At 39.1% G+C, this 21,513-nt stretch overlaps 1 protein-coding gene across 1 annotated transcript; it reads left to right on the top strand.

The window, feature by feature from the left end:
• The first annotated feature begins 160 nt into the window (after positions 1–160).
• On the top strand, positions 161–1,239 carry LOC142382023 (gamma-crystallin M3-like). The gene is made up of 3 exons (XM_075467451.1): positions 161–239; positions 634–876; positions 961–1,239. The coding sequence occupies exons 1-3, from the start codon at positions 207–209 to the stop codon at positions 1,237–1,239; spliced, it is 555 nt and encodes a 184-aa protein (XP_075323566.1). The 5' UTR covers positions 161–206.
• Positions 1,240–21,513: the final 20,274 nt, after the last annotated feature.

Here is a 21,513-nt window from a genome sequence, read left to right as displayed (position 1 = left end):
GAGCTCACTGGCCCCTTGAAACGTAGACAATCCCTACATATTCTTTGCATTTCTATGACGCTGTTGCTGGCTCAGGGGGTTTGAACAAAGGGCCAGTCTTTAGTGCCAGTATAAAAGGAACAGGTTAATACAGGTAGGACACAGTTTAGTGCAAGAGCAAGAACAGCAGCAGCTCCAGCAGCAACAACAGCCCACTGACCAGCAAAATGACTTCTTCTGGAATGAACATGATGAGCAGGGTAAGTCTATTATTTTCCTAGTATTTTTAAAAAATGATGCCTAATCTGACAAGAAATTATCCTTCTGACCTCAAACATCTGTTGTTTCTGAGGGGAATATTTAATATTTCCATTTGTAAAAGGTGTTGTACACAGGGAATAATGAACACGCTCGGCTGCTTTTCCTCATCTTTTTAGAGCCTTTCGGCTCCCTATTTAGTTTTTTGGGGGGTTAGAAGCTTGATAAGTTTAGTTTGTTAGTCAAAAAGCAACACCACACATCAGACAAATACAGGTAGATACAGGTATTTGAGCAGAGTCAAGCCAAATGTTGAGCTTCAACAAAATTGAAAATCTGATTGAAATATAACTTCATTAAAGCTCGCTTTTGCTAACCAAAGTCTGCTTTCCACAGATCACCTTCTACGAGGAGAGGAACTTCCAGGGTCGTTCCTATGAGTGCATGAGCGACTGCCCTGATATGTCTTCCTACCTGAGCAGGTGCCACTCCTGCAGGGTGGAGAGAGGCTGCTTCATGGTGTATGACCGCACCAACTTCATGGGCAACCAGTACTTCATGAAGAGGGGCGAGTATTCTGACTACATGAGCATGATGGGCATGAGCGACAACATCAGGTCCTGCCGCATGATCCCCATGGTAAGTAATCACCCTTATGCTACACTTACTGCCAAAGACAGCTGCGGGATATAGAGTTTAATATGCTTGTTATTCCCACCACAGTACAGGGGATCCTACAGGATGAGGATCTACGAGAGGGAGAACTTCGGAGGTCAGATGAACGAGTTTATGGATGACTGCAACAACATCATGGACCGTTACCGCATGTCCAACTGCATGTCCTGCAACGTGATGGATGGCCACTGGCTGATGTACGAGCAGCCCCACTTCAGAGGCAGGATGATGTACATGAGGCCCGGCGAGTACAGGAGCTTCATGAACATGGGGATGAGCGGCATGACCTTCATGAGCATGAGGCGCATCAACGACTCCTGCTATTAGACTCTCTTTGCACTGAATAAAACTGTCATAAACTGAATTGCCTGTGTGACTGAGACATTGTTTATTCCATTTGCTCTGTTTATGGCCCTTACATTTTGAGTCGACAGAGGAACAGATTTATGACAAACATACTTTCATTCCTCATTTTCCAACCACACAATAACATTCAAAGCCTAATAAGAACTAGAATTGCACATGAAGAGTGTATCTTTCATTAAAGCCAATGCCCTTTATTTCACAGCTTGAAAATAAAATATCTGGATCTTATCAATTTATTTAAATTCAATTCAATTCAGTTCAATTCAATATTGAAGTGTAGCAGAGAGGAAGGTGTGGTGGAAAGGCAGCCATCAATGTGTCGGGGTGTTTACAACTTAGCTGACAAATGAGTACGCAGCACTGGCAGGTAACACAGGGGATCTTTCTAAGTTGATGACACGGACAGAGATGGTGCAGAGATGCTCCTTCTCAATGATTTGGCCAGGATTACACCATCTGTTGTTAACAAGCACTCCTTTCCTATTACCTCTCTGTTGCAGTCTCTGTTTTCCCATATCATCTTAAAGCTGAATAGATAGGTGTTAGAGTTGTTCCTGCAGCCATATCTTGATGGGGAAAAAAAGGTGTTGCCCTCCAGATGGTCCTGTTGTGTTGTCATGAGCGATCCAAGCTTGTCCATTTTTTTTTTATCTTCCAGTGATCTCACACTTCCTATGATGATCAAGAAAAAAATGGTTTCTTCCTCCTTTTTCTCCATTTTTTTCCTGCTCTGCATCCTTGACGTCTCCTCTTTAACTCATCTTGATTTGGGGTCTTATTCCAGTCATTACTTGGGCTTTGGAAAGCTCAGTTAGCTGCTCCTACATGCAAACAACTTTCCCGTTGCCATGGTTATGTATAATAACATTTTTTTTTTTTTCCTGAAATTCCAGAGTTGCTAGAAGTCCTTATAGCAGCAAAGCATCCAAACCGGCATAGAAAAATGTCTCAGAAATCTGTGTTTTCACAGAAAAAAAAATATATTGCTCCCCCTTTGTAGGTCTGTGTACACTGAACATGCATGTTTACAGGTTTTACCTTTAAACTGATCAGGATATAAAACTAAGATTTGAAAAATAAAATAATTACAATAGTTACTGTACTAGAGGAATATGGGAGAAAATTTATTTTATCACAATTACAGGTGTTATTTCATTCTGTTTCCCCTAAAAAGACATATGTACAATTTTTATGAGATGATTTGTAACACATGTGTTTTTTTATGTGTTCTATCTTATTGCATTCAAGCCAACACATCTGATGTTATCCTTTTATAGACATTTTACTTGTTTTACCTTGTTATTATTTTAAGCTCTGTTTTTATGGGGTTGTTTATCTGTTCTTTATGCACTCTGTGATGTTATCTGTGAAAAGTGCTATATAGATAAATAATTCTTATTCTTATTCTTGCATTCAAAGCAATTGAATAGCACACATATAATGTTGATGATCCTTCCGCAGGTTCACCTACTGAAACCTCGTTACAACTTTTACTTCCTTTAGATAGCAGGGGACTAAAAAACACTTACAAGCAATTCTGGAGACCCAGGCCTTATTATGTCTTGTGTGATATTTCTAAATTCAATTCCTTTCAGGCTGTGGTCTTTCCTGGCTTTTTAAGGGCTCTAGATTAGGAAGTATAAGTGAGTGGGGAAAAAAAAAAACCTAAAACACAAGTAAAAGGTGGGAGCTCAACAATATTCAAAACACATCTATGCCAGTTCCCTCAAATCCTAACCTGGACCAGGCCGAGTTTTGATCACTCATGTTCAACCTAAAATTAAAAAGATAAATGCCGCTAGGTGGCAGTGTTGTGTAGTTAGTACGTCCAATACTGAGTTCGCAGATTGTACAATATGGACCAAACAGTGACCTACTTGCAGCAGTTCAAGATGAGGCCAATTTCTTTACTTTTGGTCAGAATTAATAACAAGCATATCAAATCATTACAGTAAAAAGGTTTGGTTTTGGTTAACTGAATCAGCACTGACTTAGTGCAACTATTCATTTCCCCTACTGTCTCCACCAGAGAAGAATGAGCCAGAAAAGGCTCACAAATGGGTAACAGCAAGGGTAAAATAATCTGACATCATCCTTTATCTCTACGGTCTCTGATATAGATATTCAACATATCTCGTGATACTATGATATCCATTTGATGGTCACAAATTTACCAAGCACGAGTAAATTCTCTTGTGTTCAGAAGCATATTCAGACACACTGACCTGTAGTGTTTGGGCAGAGCTACAAGTGTTTGCTTATATGCAGCAGGAAGGACGGCTTCTCATTCAGAGGAAAGTCAGACGGCTGAGAGTAGATTTGACCACTGAGGCTTTTCACAATTTAGGCAAACCTTTTGTTTTCCAGCTGAGGAGCAGTGCTGCTGCCTTCCTGTTATAATAAGACAGTTTCAGGAGGTTTAGTCTATATCTGAGTGGAAATGAAACTGTTATGTCTATAATGTTTCATCATAAACTTGGACATTGTCGAATAAATACTGGAATAGCTGAGATTCTGTGCTTACATCAACACTGCTCCCATTTGGCTGCAGTGTCGCTCAGTTGTTATGAGATCTAAATATTGCCGTTGGACCACCTGAGTTTATTGAGAGTGTTTCCTTCAGTCCAGTTCTCAGTAAATAAAAAAAGAAAAAAATGAAAAGGCACACGGAAAAGCATGCAGAAATCAGTGTGTAAATACACTAATGTCAGCAAATGGGATATAACTTTTAAAGAGCAAGCTGCAGGATAATAACCACAGAGAATTAAAGTTTTAGCAACACCGTCTTTAAAACACAACTAAGTCGTGAGAATTTAACATGAAAACATGGACTCAGAAAATAGTTTCACAACTAAAAGGATCAAAAACCTCTCTTTATGTGCATATGAAAAACCATATACTTTAAAAAATAGCCCCTGCAATTTATCTCCCGGACTTGGACAGAAATAGATGTAAACTGCAACTTGACTGGTTAAGGCTACTGTAGCTTATAATAATAAATCTCTGGTTTGAAAATACACAAATATATATACATGGTATGTGTATTCATAGTTTCATTGTTTCTATGACTCAGAAAAGCATATTATAACCACATCTTTTTATCATTTTTTCCTTTTCTCTCTTCTTCCTCCAGAGGCAAGCCAATCCAGCGGGCGAGCAGGGAATCGATGCCCTGATACAAGATTCAGCCTAATGAGGATCAGAAACATCTTAATAAAGACCCATAATCCACCACTTAATCCCTCATTACAGAATCATCTGCATTCTCTGGTCCTGCTCCAAACCGCCGCAGTGACGGCATATTCAGGTCCATTGTTCTGCCTCGCCTCATCTCTCACCCAGGGCTACATTTCCCTTTGTCTCCCCCTCGGTGTCAGTTATATTTGATCCGCTCTCATTAGACTTTCAGACGAGATGAGTAGAAGGGCCTGATAATAGTGCTTTTGTGTGCACTTCTATGCTATCTCTTGTCTGAAATGGAAAATGAGACATATGCTTAATGAGGAGGCGATGGACTGGGACCTGACGTCCTACAGTGAGATACGAGCTGTATTGTCAGGAAGGTGCTGTGACCGATACTGTTAAAGGACACGCTTTCCAAGCAAAGTCTCTGTCAGTAATCAGGACTTCTGAGAGTGTGAAAATGAAACGGGAGTGGGACAGACGGATTAAAGTCAAGCTGAGCCGTGGAGAAATTCACAGTCAGTGTTCAGTTTTGTGCTGCATTGTCATAAAAGTTAGAGTTTCCAAGTTTCCAAAAGTATTTCTTCTGAAATGACTCTTGATGCACTTTGATATAAAGCAACTACAACAATAATAAGAAATAAGGTATTTTACTGAAAAATTAATAAAGTTAATTGTGAATAAAAAGTGAGACACTGAAACAAGACCATCAAAAATAAGTGACATATTAAAAGAAAAAAAAAGCATAAACACAAAGACAAAATATATCCTTGAAACAATTATTGACACCTTCCCACTTAATCTAAATTGGCTCCTGAAAACAAAACAAAATAAAAATATGAGCTGTCTTCAATTTTATTAAGTTTACATTAATTTCTCAATAAATGCTGGTTTTACAAGATAAAAATGAACCTCTGCATCCTAGCATTGAATTGAAATTAATAGTACTTAATACTCATTTAAAAATGGGAAATTATTATTGCAGCAATAAAAAATTAATACTACTCAATCAGTCAGTGGTAAAAAAGTAAATAAATAAATAAAAACAGTCACAACAATCAAATTCCTCTTATTAATAAGTTTCACAGCCACTGTTCTGATTTTTCCAGAATGTGGCATCAAGAAAGTCAGTGCCTGGAAAGGTTGGAGTGGGTTGTGAAGAAAACACAGAGCAAGACATGTAAAGCCTTCATGCTGACCTCCAGAGACTGTAAAGTTTAGTCTGTTAAGACTGTTAAGTAAATAACTTAAAACTTTGTGCTCACATATCATTAGCGACATAAATTCTGTCCAACAGTGTTTGTATGGACCCTGCAGAAGTGTAATCAGCTACCATAAAAGAAAAAGAATAAAACACGTGTGGAGTATGGATTCATTTTTCTTTTTTTTTTTCAATTGTACTAACAGAAAAACCCACCAATCATAATTATGTCGCACCAATTTCCAGAAGATCTCTTGCTCTCTAGTTGTTCGTCTTGTTCATTCCACTGAGAATCATCAGCCCAGTTGCATCAGACTCTCTTGCCAACTTCTTCCAGCATGTGAGCTCAGACTAGTTGACTGACTTACCTGTGCAATGTAAAACTGAGAAAAGTCGACATGAAAAAAAAAAACTAAATAAAAAAAGAGGCTAAACATCCAGGTGATTTTTTTAAATTCTGTGGTTCAGTAGTTTTTTTTTGTGCATCTGTTTTATACAGCATGATGTCCACACAAAGCAACTAAAAAGTGGAAAATCAAATATAAATGGTAGCCTTTATTAACAGAATCATTACTTATTATTATTAAGTAAACAAATGAGGCATCATAAAGCATCGCTCATCATAAATCTTCAATTTCTTGAGCTTCCAGCTTGTGCTGATACAGATTCATGAGTGAAGCAGCCATGTGATATAAGTGCTGTGGATTCAAAGAGTTTGCATCTAAATACCAAGTGAAATTAGTTCCATTCATAGTAATGCAAGACAGAAATACTCCCATTTTTACTAACGAAGGGGTTTAATATAGAATTATGTGTCTAGAGAGGAGGAGAAATCTCTTTTCCTTTAGTTGAAACCAAGAGATGGTCCTCGAGAGGGTTTGATAATTAGCCCCATGAAGGTATGGAGATGGCTGACTCTTATCCCGTACTACCCCTCCTTCATCATTACTCTGTGTGCTAAGGTGAGTAGGAGGTGGAAGGGGATAAAACAAAACAAATAAAACTCATTAAAGGTGCTCGTGTGGCTGCAAATCCCCTTCTGCAGTGTGTTAACGCACCGCAGACATCATTAGCTGTGGTGAAAGAAGTCATCGTTATTCTGCCTGGATATGAACGTAGATCAAAGCTTGCTATAGTTCATTGTCTTTTAACCTGAGGCGGGATTCTCAAAATCTGAGCCCCCTGTTTGGCAGATTTCCATTTTTCTTTTTTGGCTTTCGCCTGTAGAGTCGAAGAAAATCATTCATTACAGAACGAGCAAATCTAGATGAAAAAAATCTAAACGTTTTCTCCAATAAATTACCTCTGGCAGTTTTTTTTCTTTGGAAAAGCTGGTTAATTTTTGATGATGCAAAATAGATGGAATCTTTGTAGTTTGAAAAAAAGAAACTTGCCAAATCTTAAGGCAAAGTTGTTTTTATATTCAATAACAACTTTAACATCAAACACCTGCTTTTTCTTGTGTTTTAGCGGTATGGCACCATGGCCTAGTTGCCAGGGCAAAATCAATCCAGTTTCCCAAGAAAAATTGTAACTGGTTAGTTTGTGCCAAACATAGCTGTGTAACAATAATGGCACAAAATATTGTGATACAGTAACTTTTAACTTTGCCATTTGTTGTTTTTTACAAGGCAACTTTCATACAATAATATGTCAATCTGCAGCCATGTATGTATCAATACTCAAGCCAAACCACATGTTGTTGTTTTTTTCAATCCTAATGTCTTAATATCCACCCAACCATGAAAAGATGAAAAGTGAAAAGTCCTTGGACAACATTGGGTCAGAGGGGCTTAACTGCATGTGACAGTTTGTAATGTAGCACCACTTTAATTAAACTTGTGGAAGTGCTAAATCGCACGTCATGTAAGTTTAGCTGGTTTTTATCAGTGCAGTTTTTGTTTCCCATTTTGAAAAAATCTCCCTCTTGAATTTACGGCGCGACAGACAATATTATACTCTTTGGGCATAGCTAAGTTGTGATTGATAAGCTATCAAACAATAAACGTCAGATCTGTCAGTTGTTATTACTGGTATGAAAAGAGAAAGATGAAAACCAAAACTGTGAACGCCAAACTTCTGCACCAAAGTCCACAAACCAGCAGGTGATGTCAGTGGCTACATGCATATTTTTCAAACAAATTTTGGTTTTAAATGTTTGCAATCAATGGATTTGCGCTTTGGATGTTTTTCCTTTTGTTGTACGTGGACACGAAACTTAGTTACATATGGAACAGTATCATTGTGTTTTGAGAAAAAAGGAGTATTTCCAGTTCAAACCATTTAAACTTTAAAGTAACAGTCTCCAACATCATTTTACACTGATTTGCATGAGTTATCCACTTAGTCTCATCCCAAAAAACGCACTGATCTGGCATGTCTGATAAGGGCAGTGTAATCTTTTTCTTCTGGTATGATGGCCTCAACACGCCCTGACAACTTAATCTCTTGTAGCTCCGCTTACTCCTGTACAGACAAGCTGTTTACATTATAACAGAGACAGGTGCAGGGGTTTTCTCCTCGGGGCAGCTCACTGCTGTAACTGCTATCACTGATCGCATGTGATACCATCTCCTGCTAACAATCACCAGACGCAAGTTACAGGCCTCAGGCACTCGGGCAACGGACAACATGAAGGACCGTACACATGTTAAAGCGCTTTCAGATTATTGCAAATGAGCACAAATGGGAACAAACGTGCAGATGCCTGTTGGTTTGTTATGAAAAAGAGATTATAGTTTACACCTGCACTGCTCACTGTACAGAGTTTTTACTGATATAAGTCGTGTCTCAATTTTCTTTTTATCTTTTACAAGAAAAAAAGGGATTTAAACTGTTTTTTTAATAAAAGGGCAGAATTACTGCAAAAAAACACTCAAAGGCATTTACAGTTACCGCAGGACAGGGTCTTTTTACTGTTTACACGTACAGGAGTGGTATCGAGTTATCGACTGACGTATGTCTGACACTGCAACGCTGAGGACTGTGAGAAAATGTTCAAGACATTCTGCGGCTTCTAACTTTCTCAGTGGGAGGTCATTATACATGCAAGTATAGCTGGATTCAGCACAGATGCTGCCTTTATTTACCTGATTGGTAATTGTGTCAGATAACGCTGCAGTTATGAAAATCAGGATTTTATTAGAACCGAGTGACAGTCCGGAAATGCTTTAAGAAACTGTCAGTTGAAACAAAGTCTTAATGGGTTGATCTCCAATCACAAGTTCTGGCACATTTAATCATCTGACAAAAGAAACAAAAAAATATGCGAATGAGAGTTTATGTCTTGTGCATGCAGTGGTAAATCAAACTAGGTGTTTAAGTGCGTTAGTCCTGTAAGGAAAAGCACGATTTCATGGGATTTCAATCATCTAACATGTTTTCATATAAGTTCAAGTCTGGCTTCAGTCAGACTAACACAATAATTACTTTTCTTCTTCAGCTATGTAAACACACATTATGTCACTTTATAGCCAAATGTATTTGCTTATTCCTGTCCTTATTTTGTCAATGCCCACCAAAACAGATACAATGTGATAAGATATATGAAATTAAGTATAGTATACAGGGTAAATGTAGTTATCCTGATAGGGGCAGTTTTAAAAAATACATATTTTATCGTAACTTCAGGTTTTGAGGATTTTTCTTGGTCTTGCATTCATTGATCTTATCGTTAAAAGTGCACAATAGCCCAGCTTAGCATCAACAGTGGAAGGCTATTCATTGTTTCAACACGACAATATCACGCTGCACATAGAAGGAAACATGTAAACATGTTTCTCTGAGAAGAACACGGATGCAGAGGATTAAATATGCAGATCCTTTATCCTGGTGAAAGTGTTTAAAAGATAAGCCTCGCTGATGCGCTGAAAATATGATCAGAATTAAAAGTAAAAACACACAATACCATAATAACGCAATAAGTACTTAATCCTAATTATTTTATTTTTTTCACATGGGTACTTGCACCTAATTTACCAGCTAAAATGAACTGTTTCGGACACCAGCTAATGATTTGCTCACTTATTAAAGCTGATTAGAAAGTAGGATTTTCATACTGCTCTGTGGTCAGAGGATGTAACGTACAGAGTTTAAGTTAATTTCACTGCTAATAATGCATAAATGCTGTATTTGTTGTGTAGCTTCCATTCCTAAAGAAATAGTAACCACTGAAGCTGTAACTAAAAAACATCTTCACTTTTGATCAATTTGACACATATTTAGAAATTATGATCAGCTGATATATTTCTCTCAAAACTCTACACCACAATAGAATATTGTGAGCACAAATATGCACACACCTGAGATTTGATGTGTTTTTCCTCTTCTCTTGGATTTGAATCAGCTCAGACTTATCAAGAGTTTTTGCTACAATCACACACCAGCACTAAACCTGCTTCCTGTGCCTCCTCCTGCGTTCCCCACCATCGCTGATAACACCTCAGCTCTGTAGGAGGAATGTGGGCTCTGGCGCTGTGCGTTTCCCCCTGTGTGTGTGTCCTTTGTCCGCACGTTTGTTGCAGTTGGAAACGAACAGCCACTCCAGTCTGGTCGTAACACCAGATACCCAAGGAAGCGGTGAATGGAGAGTGGACGTGGTAGTAATGGGACAGAGCTTGGCTATTGTGTCCTATTGTGTTTACTGCACCCCCTCTTCCGACCCATGCGCTGCATGCACGGGGTCAAATGGGGAACTCTGCTCTGACCTTTTAATGGAGCGGCAGGTTGAATGTGGGAGAATGGACAAGAACAAAACTGATGGTGGATAATGTTTGGAAACATTTAAACAAACTTTATGTTTTCATAAACTTTTGCCGTTGTATTTACTTAAATCAAATTCATTTACTCTGGAACTTACACCCTAATTAACGTTATCATAATTTTTTGCTCCCTCTTTGGTGTCCAACATCTCTGGGGAAAGTATGTGGAACTTTTGGCTGCTTAAAGGGATTGGTTTCTTCAAGTGGGTTTGTTTTAACTTGTTGTAAACAGCAGTCAGACTGCTCTCAGAATGGAAAATCATGAAGGGCTACTCACCAACTACACCAATGATGTCTTCTTCAGATGAGACTACTCACAAAGCCCCACTTTGAAAGCAGTATGAGCAGCAGGCAGTTTGTATGATTTACTCTCACAAACCTTCATTTTTTTCATCTTCATACGCACAAAGATAACTACAAATAGAAACACAGTCTGCCACTAAAGGAGTGTGTAACAAAGCAAAATGAGCATATTTGGAGGCTGATGTGGCAGTGGAGCTGTCATGCTGGAGACTAAAATTTGTTTCCCTGTCATCCCAGTCCAGTCCAACAGTAGCTGTTGTCTGTTTTTTTCTCTGTCAGAGTAGGTCTAGGCATTAAAAACTGCTTGGGTATGGGGGCTCACCTTGGAATAAATCATTTCGCCGTCACAAGTCATCTCAGCAAAATTCAGCGCGAGGGCTCAAATGAAACCTCAAAATGGAACACAAAGTTTTCACAGAAATCTTGTCCTTCCACATGAATACAATGATAAAATACCTCTTATAGCTCAGGGACACTGAGGAGAGCTAAGCTCTTGGTGGGTTTGTCAATGCGATGACGGATTATGACATATTGATAAAAGATAAATGGGAAAGTTTACGATTTTTAAATGCCTTTATTCAAGTGAACAATTGAAGTACTTGAGGGAATTCTTTAGGACCTGGGAGTCCGCTTAACTGGATTGACCTCTGGCCTTTGCCACATTAGCCGCTAATTTTGTTGAGAGGGTAAATCTTCAAATACCAACAGCTTGGCTTACTTGCTTATAAATCCCTCAGCTTTAAAGACATCGGTGGAGCCAAAAATGGTCTTTTTGGTCCATTATTAATGTAATTTTTTTGTTAACACTGAAATAAAAGTAAGGGTGAATTGTGGTTTAGTATCATGACAATTCCTTCGAGATAACCAGTAACCTCTGGAGTCAAACCTTTGACTTCACAGGGTTTATTAATCTTTTATGTCAAATGCTCCTCTTTAACTAATAAAGCCACAGGCGAGCTCTTTGTCAGACGCTGCCGTTTCGACCTCAGGCATTTGTGGTGTGAAGATGCTTATGGCCCCTTATTGACCCTCAGTGCCCTCAGACCTCTGTCCTAAGCCCATGCAGACCCTTTAATAGAACCAGCAGAGCAGTTCCATATGGCGATTTAAAGAAAGAGGCCACTTGGACTAATTTAATTTTGACTTCACCAACAACTTCATAAGTGGAACATACCAAACCTTATGAGCACCACGATGATCAAAGGAGTTTTTAATTTTCCTTTCAGTCCTCCAGTTTATGAGTATTTTTATAATAATGTTTCCTCGTTCTTTGAAGCTTGTAAACTTTTATTTTTTTAAGACTGCTCGGGTTCCAACACACTGAGAGCGTTTGCGGACATTAAAACCTTGTTGCAGCACCTTATCTCTGGCCTCAGTAATACACTGTCAGATTATCAGTGTCTGGTGTGGGCAATGCTGTTGACACAGCTGCCATCTGGGTGTAAACTACTGTAACGTTTCCAGGTTTCTCCTCGCTGCTGCCCAGCCCACAAAAACACAGCAGCTGGGAGGACCGTCCTCCACCCACTGTGTGAAACAAGCCTTTGTGACTTTCTTTGACCTGAAAAGGAAAATGGAAGAGTTGAAGATGAGAGTTTTGCCAGAGAATGTTTTTACATAATAGTTTGTTGCAGCAGAGGTGCATTTACAGAACTAGTTTAAGCTTTTCCAGTTTATTCTGTTTACTAATGGCTTCTTCTATTTTACCCATTGTGTCTTTTTTCTGAACTCACCTGTTTCTTCTGTAAACCAGATTTCCCGCAGGGAACTCCCTCAAGGGATGGATACAATATAGTTTGAACTTGGGAATTTTATCAGCATTTAAGCATGAAGCATTTAAATTACAACAGTAGCAGCTGAGTCAGGAACCTCATAAACACATTTTTCTGTCTTTTTTAGATACATGTTGTGACCAAAAGGGGGCAGTGGTGCAGTTACTCACTCACCCGTTCCACAGAACTCTTCCACAAAGCCCAATATCTGAAACAAACCCAGACAAGTGAGTCAAACTCCAGCCCTTTGTCCACATCAGACCTGAGATACTGGCAGGATCTTTCTCTTTGCTCTGGAATCATAGTTTCTGTGACAGGGAAGTCCTGCCCTGTGGGCAGAGAGGCAGGAGCGGAAGACACCCTGCTGCAGAAACTACCTTTTGTCTGGCCCTTCACCTCCTGTTCAAGCTGTGCTCATAAATTCAGCCTTGTATGAATGTGAGTGCTAATGTACCCAGGGACAATGGTGTCAGATGGGCGCTCCGCAGGGATGAGTGCTCCGAGATCTATATTTAACATTGTATATCCCTGAGGAGTATAGAGTTGTGTGCATTGTACTGTGTTGGTCAGAAGCTGGTGGATGAGATGACATCCTTTCTGCAACATGAAACAGGTGCTGCAGGGAGGGGGTTTCCCCAAGGACCTATAGGAAAGAGCCCTCTGTGCGGTCAACAGTTTACATGGATGTGAATAGTGAACATGAAGACGGATGCTTCGTAACAATATGTGAAGGCCACGAGGAGGTGTAGCAGCATAAAAAGGTTTTCCAAAAACATCCACCTGATACATGCCTCCTGTAAAGTGTTGAGTTCTTTGGTGCACGTCGAAATCTTGCCTTGAGATGTGCCAAATGTGCTGCTTGTGGAGAAGAATATCTCGTATAAAGAGGTCTTTCAGTTTTTGGTGTTTTGAATGCCTGATTGATCACCAATTCAGTAAAGAAGTTAAAAAAAAGTCTCTTTTTCACAGTCTTGACTTTTTTAACAGTGGTTGGATGTCGTCTTGGGCGTTTTAAGGCTGTAATTGGTCTTTGGTCTCCTTGTTAGGTTTGTTACATTTATCCAGTGCCACCATTTATCTCATGCCATGTTTAGTTTTCATCGTGCTCTGTTTTACTCTTTGGGTTTATGGTCTCTGGATTCCCTTCCACTGCAGCCGCTTCTGTTTTTATTGAATAAAGTTTATCATTTTCCTTGCCCTTCAGCTCCTGGAGCCTCAGTATGCTTTTGAGCATTCTCCACCTGCGCAACACACAACTGCGTGACTGTAATCTTCATATGTGTGGACAAATGAATAATTATACAGGTTTTGGAGCAACACATGCAGCCAGTCAGATCACGTATTTTTCAGGAAAGGCCTTTCCTTACTTACTTTAAGTACCAACAGTCATTTCCCTCCTCTTGATTTCAAAGATGAGTCAATCTCTAAATAACTCACCAGTGTCCATACAATGCCCCGTCACATGCAAAAACTAGGTGCATATTAATTGGAATTTGAATGAGCCACAAGCTCAATTCTTTATTTCCAAACCAAAATTTACTGCAGTATAAGTCCCTGTACAAAATCCTAAATACAAACAAAAGCTTAGAAATGAGGTCTGCTGTACAATTAATAGTGTTGAAATCTACAGATATGTTCTGCTTAAAATAGTAACATTCCAAAACATGTCCTAGAAGGATGACGTCTCTCCAGCCCTGAAAATATCTATTTTACAGTAACTCCGTCACTGAGGATCTGAGGTCATTTCCTGTTTGTTATTCCCGAAGCTGTCATCCTGAATGGCCTCACAGTTGTTTTCCAATCATCCAGGAAGTCCTTGCTTAATTTGTTATGCCTCCATCACCTCACCTTTTTTTTTTCCCTCTTGGCCTAATTCCCACTAAAAAACCTGGCACAAAGCAAGCTTATCAGTCAGAGACTTTAAACATGTTTATTTACAGATCACATGGGGCCTCAAAGGAAGCTGTCTGCTGGTCTTCAAACCCGGAGATCTGGTCCCTCGGCGCGGCGTCAGAGGCCCTGCTCCTTCTGCCATGTTTGATGGGTGTCGACAGCCACTCACAGGGCTTCAAAGAGTAGCATTACAGATGTGTGACTCCTCGCAGGGTCCTAATCTGTTCAGAGGAGTGGGGCATCCAATCCGGATCTTTTTCATCCTGCCGCACAGAGACAGGGTTTTTTTTTTAGAGGCCTGCTGTAATACAGTGCATTAGTGAGATAAAGGCTTCTCCTCACAGCTGTCTCATGCTGACAGACTCTTGGAAAAACTGATCCTTTCATTCTCCGATGCTGCATCTCCTCTGCAGGTCGCTGTCTTTGCTGCCTCACACTTTCCTGAGCCTGGTCTTCTTTTTTACCCACAAAGTCTTTAATCATCTGTGGTTTTCGTTCATAAAGCACTTCAGTTCACTGCAAAGCCTCTGCCATTTTTCCAGAGTTACTCAGTTTCTCAAGAATTACCAAACACTATGAAACCTATTTCTCTGTTTGGCCACAAGAAAATCCTTATTTTGATTTATGTAATCTTTGAAAAAAAGCTGCAAATGTTACTCATTCAGAAATGAAATCTTCCCTTTTTTTCCCTTTAAGTATCAATTGAAAAGCTGTTGAAGATAACATTAAGGTTCTGTATATGTCAGAAACTTAAAACAGCACAGCTCGAAAACACCTTCATTTTAGAAGAAATTAATTAGATTTGAACCTTTTTTCTTTTTTTTTGCATTAAAATTGCAAACCACCCACCTAACTATCAAACTCAAAGTCAAAAGAGAATCCGTCTTTGCAGACTCTAGCTTATTGTTAGCTTTGATGTTAGCTGTAATGTTATATCCCCATTTGTAAGTCGCTTTGGATAAAAGCGTCTGCTAAATGCATAAACATAAACATAAACTCCTGCAAGTCCTACAGACAAAACTTATGAGTTTTGAATGCATTTTGAAATAGCTAGAAGTTTTGAATGAGAACAACGTGGTTCGTTTCAGTTGCAACAGGTTTTGTAGCCTCTACAACAGACTGAAAATTACAGTTGAAAATGACTTTATAATGCAGCAATGCAGCCTCATCTAATGAGAAAACATGTCCTAGTTACATTAGTCCACATTCTCAAAATATAGTAGTACCGCCTGTAACTTGTACCATATACATATTAATATCTAAACCTAACCATGTAGTTTCTGCCTAACCCTAACCAATCGCATCGGACAGTGAAGTTCTAATGTGAAAAGATGCTGGACTCAACCTTGGTTTTTCTTGTGTGACAGCCCATGGTCCAATGCCATTTAGACATATAGAAAATGTTGAGAAGGGGTAGAGTTATTTTAAGATAAGTAGAGTTTACAAATGTAGATAACATGGTTTTAACTTCTGGCTTCCCATTTGTGAAATAGATCGAAGACAGCACTTTTCCACAGCGCTGACACAGGCCTTAAGAGTGGTTTGGCTGCACCAGTCATCATTTCTGTAGAACAGTACTCTGATTTGTTTGCATTCCTTTAAACCTTTCATAATCTCCAACATTCCGCCCCATCAACAGCTTGAAACCGTACATTTTTATGTTACAGGTAAGAAACATCATCATGCAGCACCATGCCACAACGTAGCAAGAATGTGGGCCAAGGTATACATCATCATGGAGCTGTATATACTACGGGAAATGAGTTTGGACAACCTAGCCATAATAGCTATTATACATCCTGTCATAAGACCGAGTTGTACAGTCCATTATTTGGCAGGGACACTGTCTCTACCTCTAGGGCTTAAAGCCACTTTAGGGATGTTAGTACATTGACTATTATACAAGAAGTCATGGATTGAACCTCAATGACACAACATATTGAATTGCTCTTTAATTTTTTCTTTGCTCTCACTCAGAAATGATTGGGTTAGGAGTTAACACTTGGTTAGGTTTAAAATTAATAGACACTGTTAAGTTTAAAAGTTCTTAAATACATTGCTAGGATTCCAAAAGTATACATGGGTAGGGGTTGGAGGCTTTAATATTCACAGGTTACTGTTACTGTAATGTCACATGGACATTGCCGCAAACAAAACAACAACCAACAAACATGGTGCGACATTACAATGTATATAACATGCAAAAAAAACATACTTATTGTAAGACCAGGATTTGGATGTTTGAATTATTGTCTTACATAAACTATCGGAGGGCTGTGGGTAAAGTAAGAGCACCAGGACAACTTCGGCCGTATAACTCGATCCACTTTAATGTCCGACCAAAACAAAACGTCAACTCTCACCTCTTACATATCACTCGCTAATCTTAATCATTACTCACATTACCAGCACGTAAAATGCTCCATATTATATAGTTCCAGATGACACTTAAGCAGCAGAATATAATATTTATAAATGTAGAAACAATTAGTTCAATTATGTGGACTCAAAATAATGAACAATGCAAAATAAGGCAATCTGCTGAATCTGGAATCACACCAAAATAAATCTCCTCTTACATTATTATTGCACTTTTCATTGTGAGACAATGCTGATTTTTGGTGGATCTTTGCAACCATTCATGTAAAAAAAAAAAAAAAACAGTTCCCTTAAAACATGTTTCAAATCTTCAACAAGCATTAACATTTAATCTAGGTTTAGGATGAGTTTTTGCTGTGTCCTGGAGAATAGGAGTATATCCAGAGACATCTGTTGTGACAGTAGCGACTATTGTATTTGAATGTGTACGCATATTTCAGCAAACCAACCACCGGTTTATGTGTCTGTGCAGTAAGTTGTGCTTTAAAAAGTCTGAAAGAGACAAGAACTGCACTTTCTGCCGCAGAACATGATGAAACAGCAGTAGTGAAGCTACCAGTTATACCACCTAATCTCCTATTTTACTTTTGTCATAATCAATATGGCCACCAGGGCTTATTGGGCAAAGTAAGTGAAAAGAACTTGACTTTCCATGTAAAGTTCTATGTAAACCAAACTATGTGAAAAGAAAGGAATCCAACTAAATGTTGTGTGCCTTAGCAAGGCAAAGCAAAACATAAACAAAAAAAAAAGACAACCTATCTTTTTTAAATGAAAAGATGAAGTACATCTTGTTTTGATGAGACCACACAGAATTATCACTCTCTGTAAAGCTTTTTGTGATCACTTTGTTCCAGGCTTGTTTTGCAGCCTTGATAGACAGTTGATTTAGAGCTCTGAACCCCAACACTTTATGAGTAAATAAGCAACATCTTAATTTACCTGCATTTACACACATAAGCTTTTCAACCAATGACTCAGTTATCAAATTACGGTGTGAGATAGAAATAGACCCTCCAAAGTCAAATAGTCCCCTTAACTTATTTAATGAAAGATGATCTGAATGTTTCATCTTGTTCTCAACAATCAGGAAATAATATTTTTTTTTTAAATACATAAATAAAAATGTATGTTTCTTGTAAGGAAACAGTATTGGAAAAATTAAGAATAAAGATCACTTTTTGGACAGAGTTGAGATGACAAACCCCCCCTGACTGGACAAGAACCAAACCTCAGTTACTCCTGACCAATAAGAATCAGCGCTGCCATTGATGTGCATGTTTTCACAGAAAAAAAAGAAGAGTGATGGATTAGAGCAAATCCCGTCTTCAGTAAACGGCGGCAGACAATCCAGGACGTGGAGCAGCGACGTCCAGACCAGGGAGGAAGGGAGGCAGAGATGAAGGGAGGGAGGTCGGGCCCCAGACGTCACATCTGCCACCACTACTCCCCTGGGGCCTCCAGGGCATGGGAACTTCACTCATCTCCGCCCAGCCCCCTCCTCCTATACTCTGACTGGTCCCTCCACAGGCCCGGGACCTACTCTTCCTGGCTGGGACCCCACCGCTCCCACTCCTTTCCCTGACTCTGACACACTTCTGTCTTTACTTTTTATATTCCTCCTTCAATCAGTCTCTCTCATGTGTCTCTCCCTCCCTCAGTCTTATAAGCGTTTCACCATCCTTTTTACAGATGTTTAAGTCAAGGCTTAAAGTATTTTTATATGTACATATCCACATCTCTTGACCTGAAATACTACCTTATAGTTTAGAATTAAACTCTAAACTCAACAGGGTCTCCTTTCAGCCTTTCACTGATTTGCTGCTGTCAACCCTGACTGTAGATTGTATTTTAAGCCAAACCTTGATCTTTTCCTAATCTTGGTCCCTAACTATTGCTATTCATGGTCCCTAAACTTTATCAATCTCACAGTGACAGACTGAAAAACTATAATCACACACAAGAGTCAAACCTGAGACATCACCACTCGTTTCTCTTTTTACAGACTTTATTGTCTGTTCCTGCACCTCACAAGTGTCACCTCAGCTGCAGTGTTATGGAACAAAGAAGACTGTGAGTCTATCTGAAACACAATTGTTTTTAGGGTATTTTATGGTATTTTTAGGGTATTTTAGCAGTATTTGACACCCTGAGAATGAAAAGTTTACTGAAAACAGTTACCTGCCATGTGAGGGACAACATCAAACGCAAATGTGAGTTTTAAACGCAAAACCATGATATAGACAGTGAGCTTGCAGATCAGATTGACCTGCTGAATTTTAATGAACTTACATTTGAAATTCTTGATAAGTGCAGCTTTAATTTAAGTGGTTTAAATCCACACACAAACAATCATGCAAACATAACAGCCCTTCAACCTCAAAGAGCTGTAGCTCTTGCACACTTCACCCAATGTAGATAAGAACTGCTAAAAGCCAGTATTAAATTCATACTGAAATCAAGTTCAGCTTAATGTCTAGAACTGCACATTTGATGACTTGATACAGTTTATTCATTCTTTTCAGCACTAAAAGTGTCTGCCTGGCAGCTGCTTTCTTAACCTGGAATGGTTTGGGATGAATTCTGGGTCAATTTTGACCTGAAGTTGAAAAAGATCAGATAAAACTTGCTTTAAATAGCTCATATCTGCAGCAGAAAACTTTTGTCTCCTGGAAACTGGACAAATTTACTCGGAGGAACTTCAGTGGAAGACATCAAACAGTCATTGGTGGAGGTAAGATGCAAGGAAAGAAAAAGTCTTGTAGCTCAAACTTCAGTTGGAGTTGCACAAACTCCATAAGAAGGCTGGGCTCGACATTTGTGGAGTTTTCCCCTTAATTTGTATTCTCTGATGTTCAGGTGTATGAAACATCCACCTGGTAAAGTGTCCCGTTCAAAGGCACTGAAACTTGCCTGATCTTGACCCCAGGTTTGTGCTCTCTTTGTTCTAACTGTCCTAATAGGCAAGGACAGCATAGTCTTTTGTGTTATATCAGAATTTTCAATTAATCAAATTGGAACAGAGAATCGCATTCATGTCAAAATTCCAAAAGGCTTCTTTCCACATTCAAATTATAAAAAGATTGTGGACTTTTTACACGCTGCTTCGTTCATGCTTGGTATGGCCATGCTCTAACACTCTTCAGTTACGCTGGGATTACACTGTTACACAAGATTTATATCAGTTGCAAACTAAAAGGGCATTTGTGCCACATTGTTTAATCTACCTCACAGTTTTGACAGTCAAGGTTACCACGGCACATTATCTCCTCTCCCTTTGCGTGCCTGGAGTAATGCGGCACTTAAAACCCCTGCCAGCTGTTAACAATGGCATGCTGTGTGTGTAAAGAACTCTGTGTGCGTGCACACATGCATGCGCGACAGCTGTCGGCAGCATGTTGGTCCTCCGCTCAGTGGCCAGAAGCCGGCTGCTCCTGAAGCTCACAGCAGCACGGCCACCTCCTCATGTTAACAGCTAACTGCAGCCATTCTCTTAGACCGGGTTAATACAATACACGCTCCAGACTTCACACATTGGCCAAAAAAATACCAGTATAATGAACGGTGCATATACACGGACACATTCGTTTTAAATCTCTCATAAAGATCCTCATGGAAAAGTAAAAGAAAAGCATGATATAGTTTTGAGGAGGGAAAACTTCAAGAGAAAGAGAAGAAAAGAATGTAACGCTAACGCTGCCGTTTTATTTTTAGACCATTTTCTCTTTTTTTCAAAAAGTCATTCCTTACATTAAATATAAGAAAACAGTATTACCAAACTTGTGTCATTTCCACACTGACTATTTAGATTTAGTTTTTAACTCCCCAAGAATGACCTGACATTTAGAAAATAAAAATTGTTTAAACTAAAAATGTTTTATATAATTTGGGAATCAAAACAGTCACACAACCATGAGCATAAAGTAGTACTACTCTCCTACCCGATATTCTACCTTTTCAGCATAACACGATTGGACAACAATACACATTTTAGTTATGATATCACATCTTTAGAAAAGACAACTTGTACACCGATAAGAAGGCGTGAATCCAGCTTGTTACATCATACCAACCTGCAATCCTGAGAGAAGTTGCCCAAACTGGTTTGTTTGGCATAGTCAAGCTCCTAAACTTAGGCAGCACGGCAGTTCGCTTTATTAATCGCCTGAAAAGAAGTTATCAGTCCCAAAGGCAAAAGAGTTGTCTCAGAATACAAAACTCTGATCACGTGTCATAAAATTAATCTCTTAAAACTAAATAGAGGACACGGACATTAGCGTAAGGATTTGCCTACATGTAATTTTTTTTTTTTTGTAAAAACACTTTGCAAAGAGTATCAGGCCAGGCAATGACTCACTCAGAAATATGACAGCTGGCTCAGTCTGGGACGGTCCATGAGGACATCAGATTACATCGTCATCATGGACTGCTTCAGAACTTTGATATAGTCCTACTTTGTATGATGAAAATAAAGGAATCTTGAAATAAATATGCTGAGAAATTTAGATCCCAGTACTGCTCTGGATAATGAATGGTTTGAGGTGTCTTGCACAGTCATTTCTGTGAAATGTTTGTCAAGGCATTCAGTCCAACAGCATATAATGAGCAAGTTATGCATCTGTATCAGATATTTTCAGTCCACTGGCTCGCTTTTCTCACCTATATTTTTTTCAGATTGGTGAAATTACACAGTAGGCCCATGTGGTGTGTGTTGTAACGCCAATTGGCATGAACTAATCCGTAT

The sequence above is a fragment of the Odontesthes bonariensis genome, chromosome 6, assembly GCF_027942865.1.
Source record: "Odontesthes bonariensis isolate fOdoBon6 chromosome 6, fOdoBon6.hap1, whole genome shotgun sequence".
Lineage (NCBI taxonomy): Eukaryota > Metazoa > Chordata > Actinopteri > Atheriniformes > Atherinopsidae > Odontesthes > Odontesthes bonariensis.
This window is presented reverse-complemented; position numbering and strand designations above follow the sequence as displayed.

What these genes read in the sequence shown, in the direction of transcription:
- LOC142382023 (XM_075467451.1), top strand. Translation starts at nt 207, where the DNA reads ATGACTTCTTCTGGAATGAACATGATGAGCAGG. An exon ending in GAATGAACATGATGAGCAGG is followed by an intron (nt 240 to 633) that starts GTAAGTCTATTA and finishes TGCTTTCCACAG; the next exon opens with ATCACCTTCTACGAGGAGAG. An exon ending in CCTGCCGCATGATCCCCATG is followed by an intron (nt 877 to 960) that starts GTAAGTAATCAC and finishes TTCCCACCACAG; the next exon opens with TACAGGGGATCCTACAGGAT.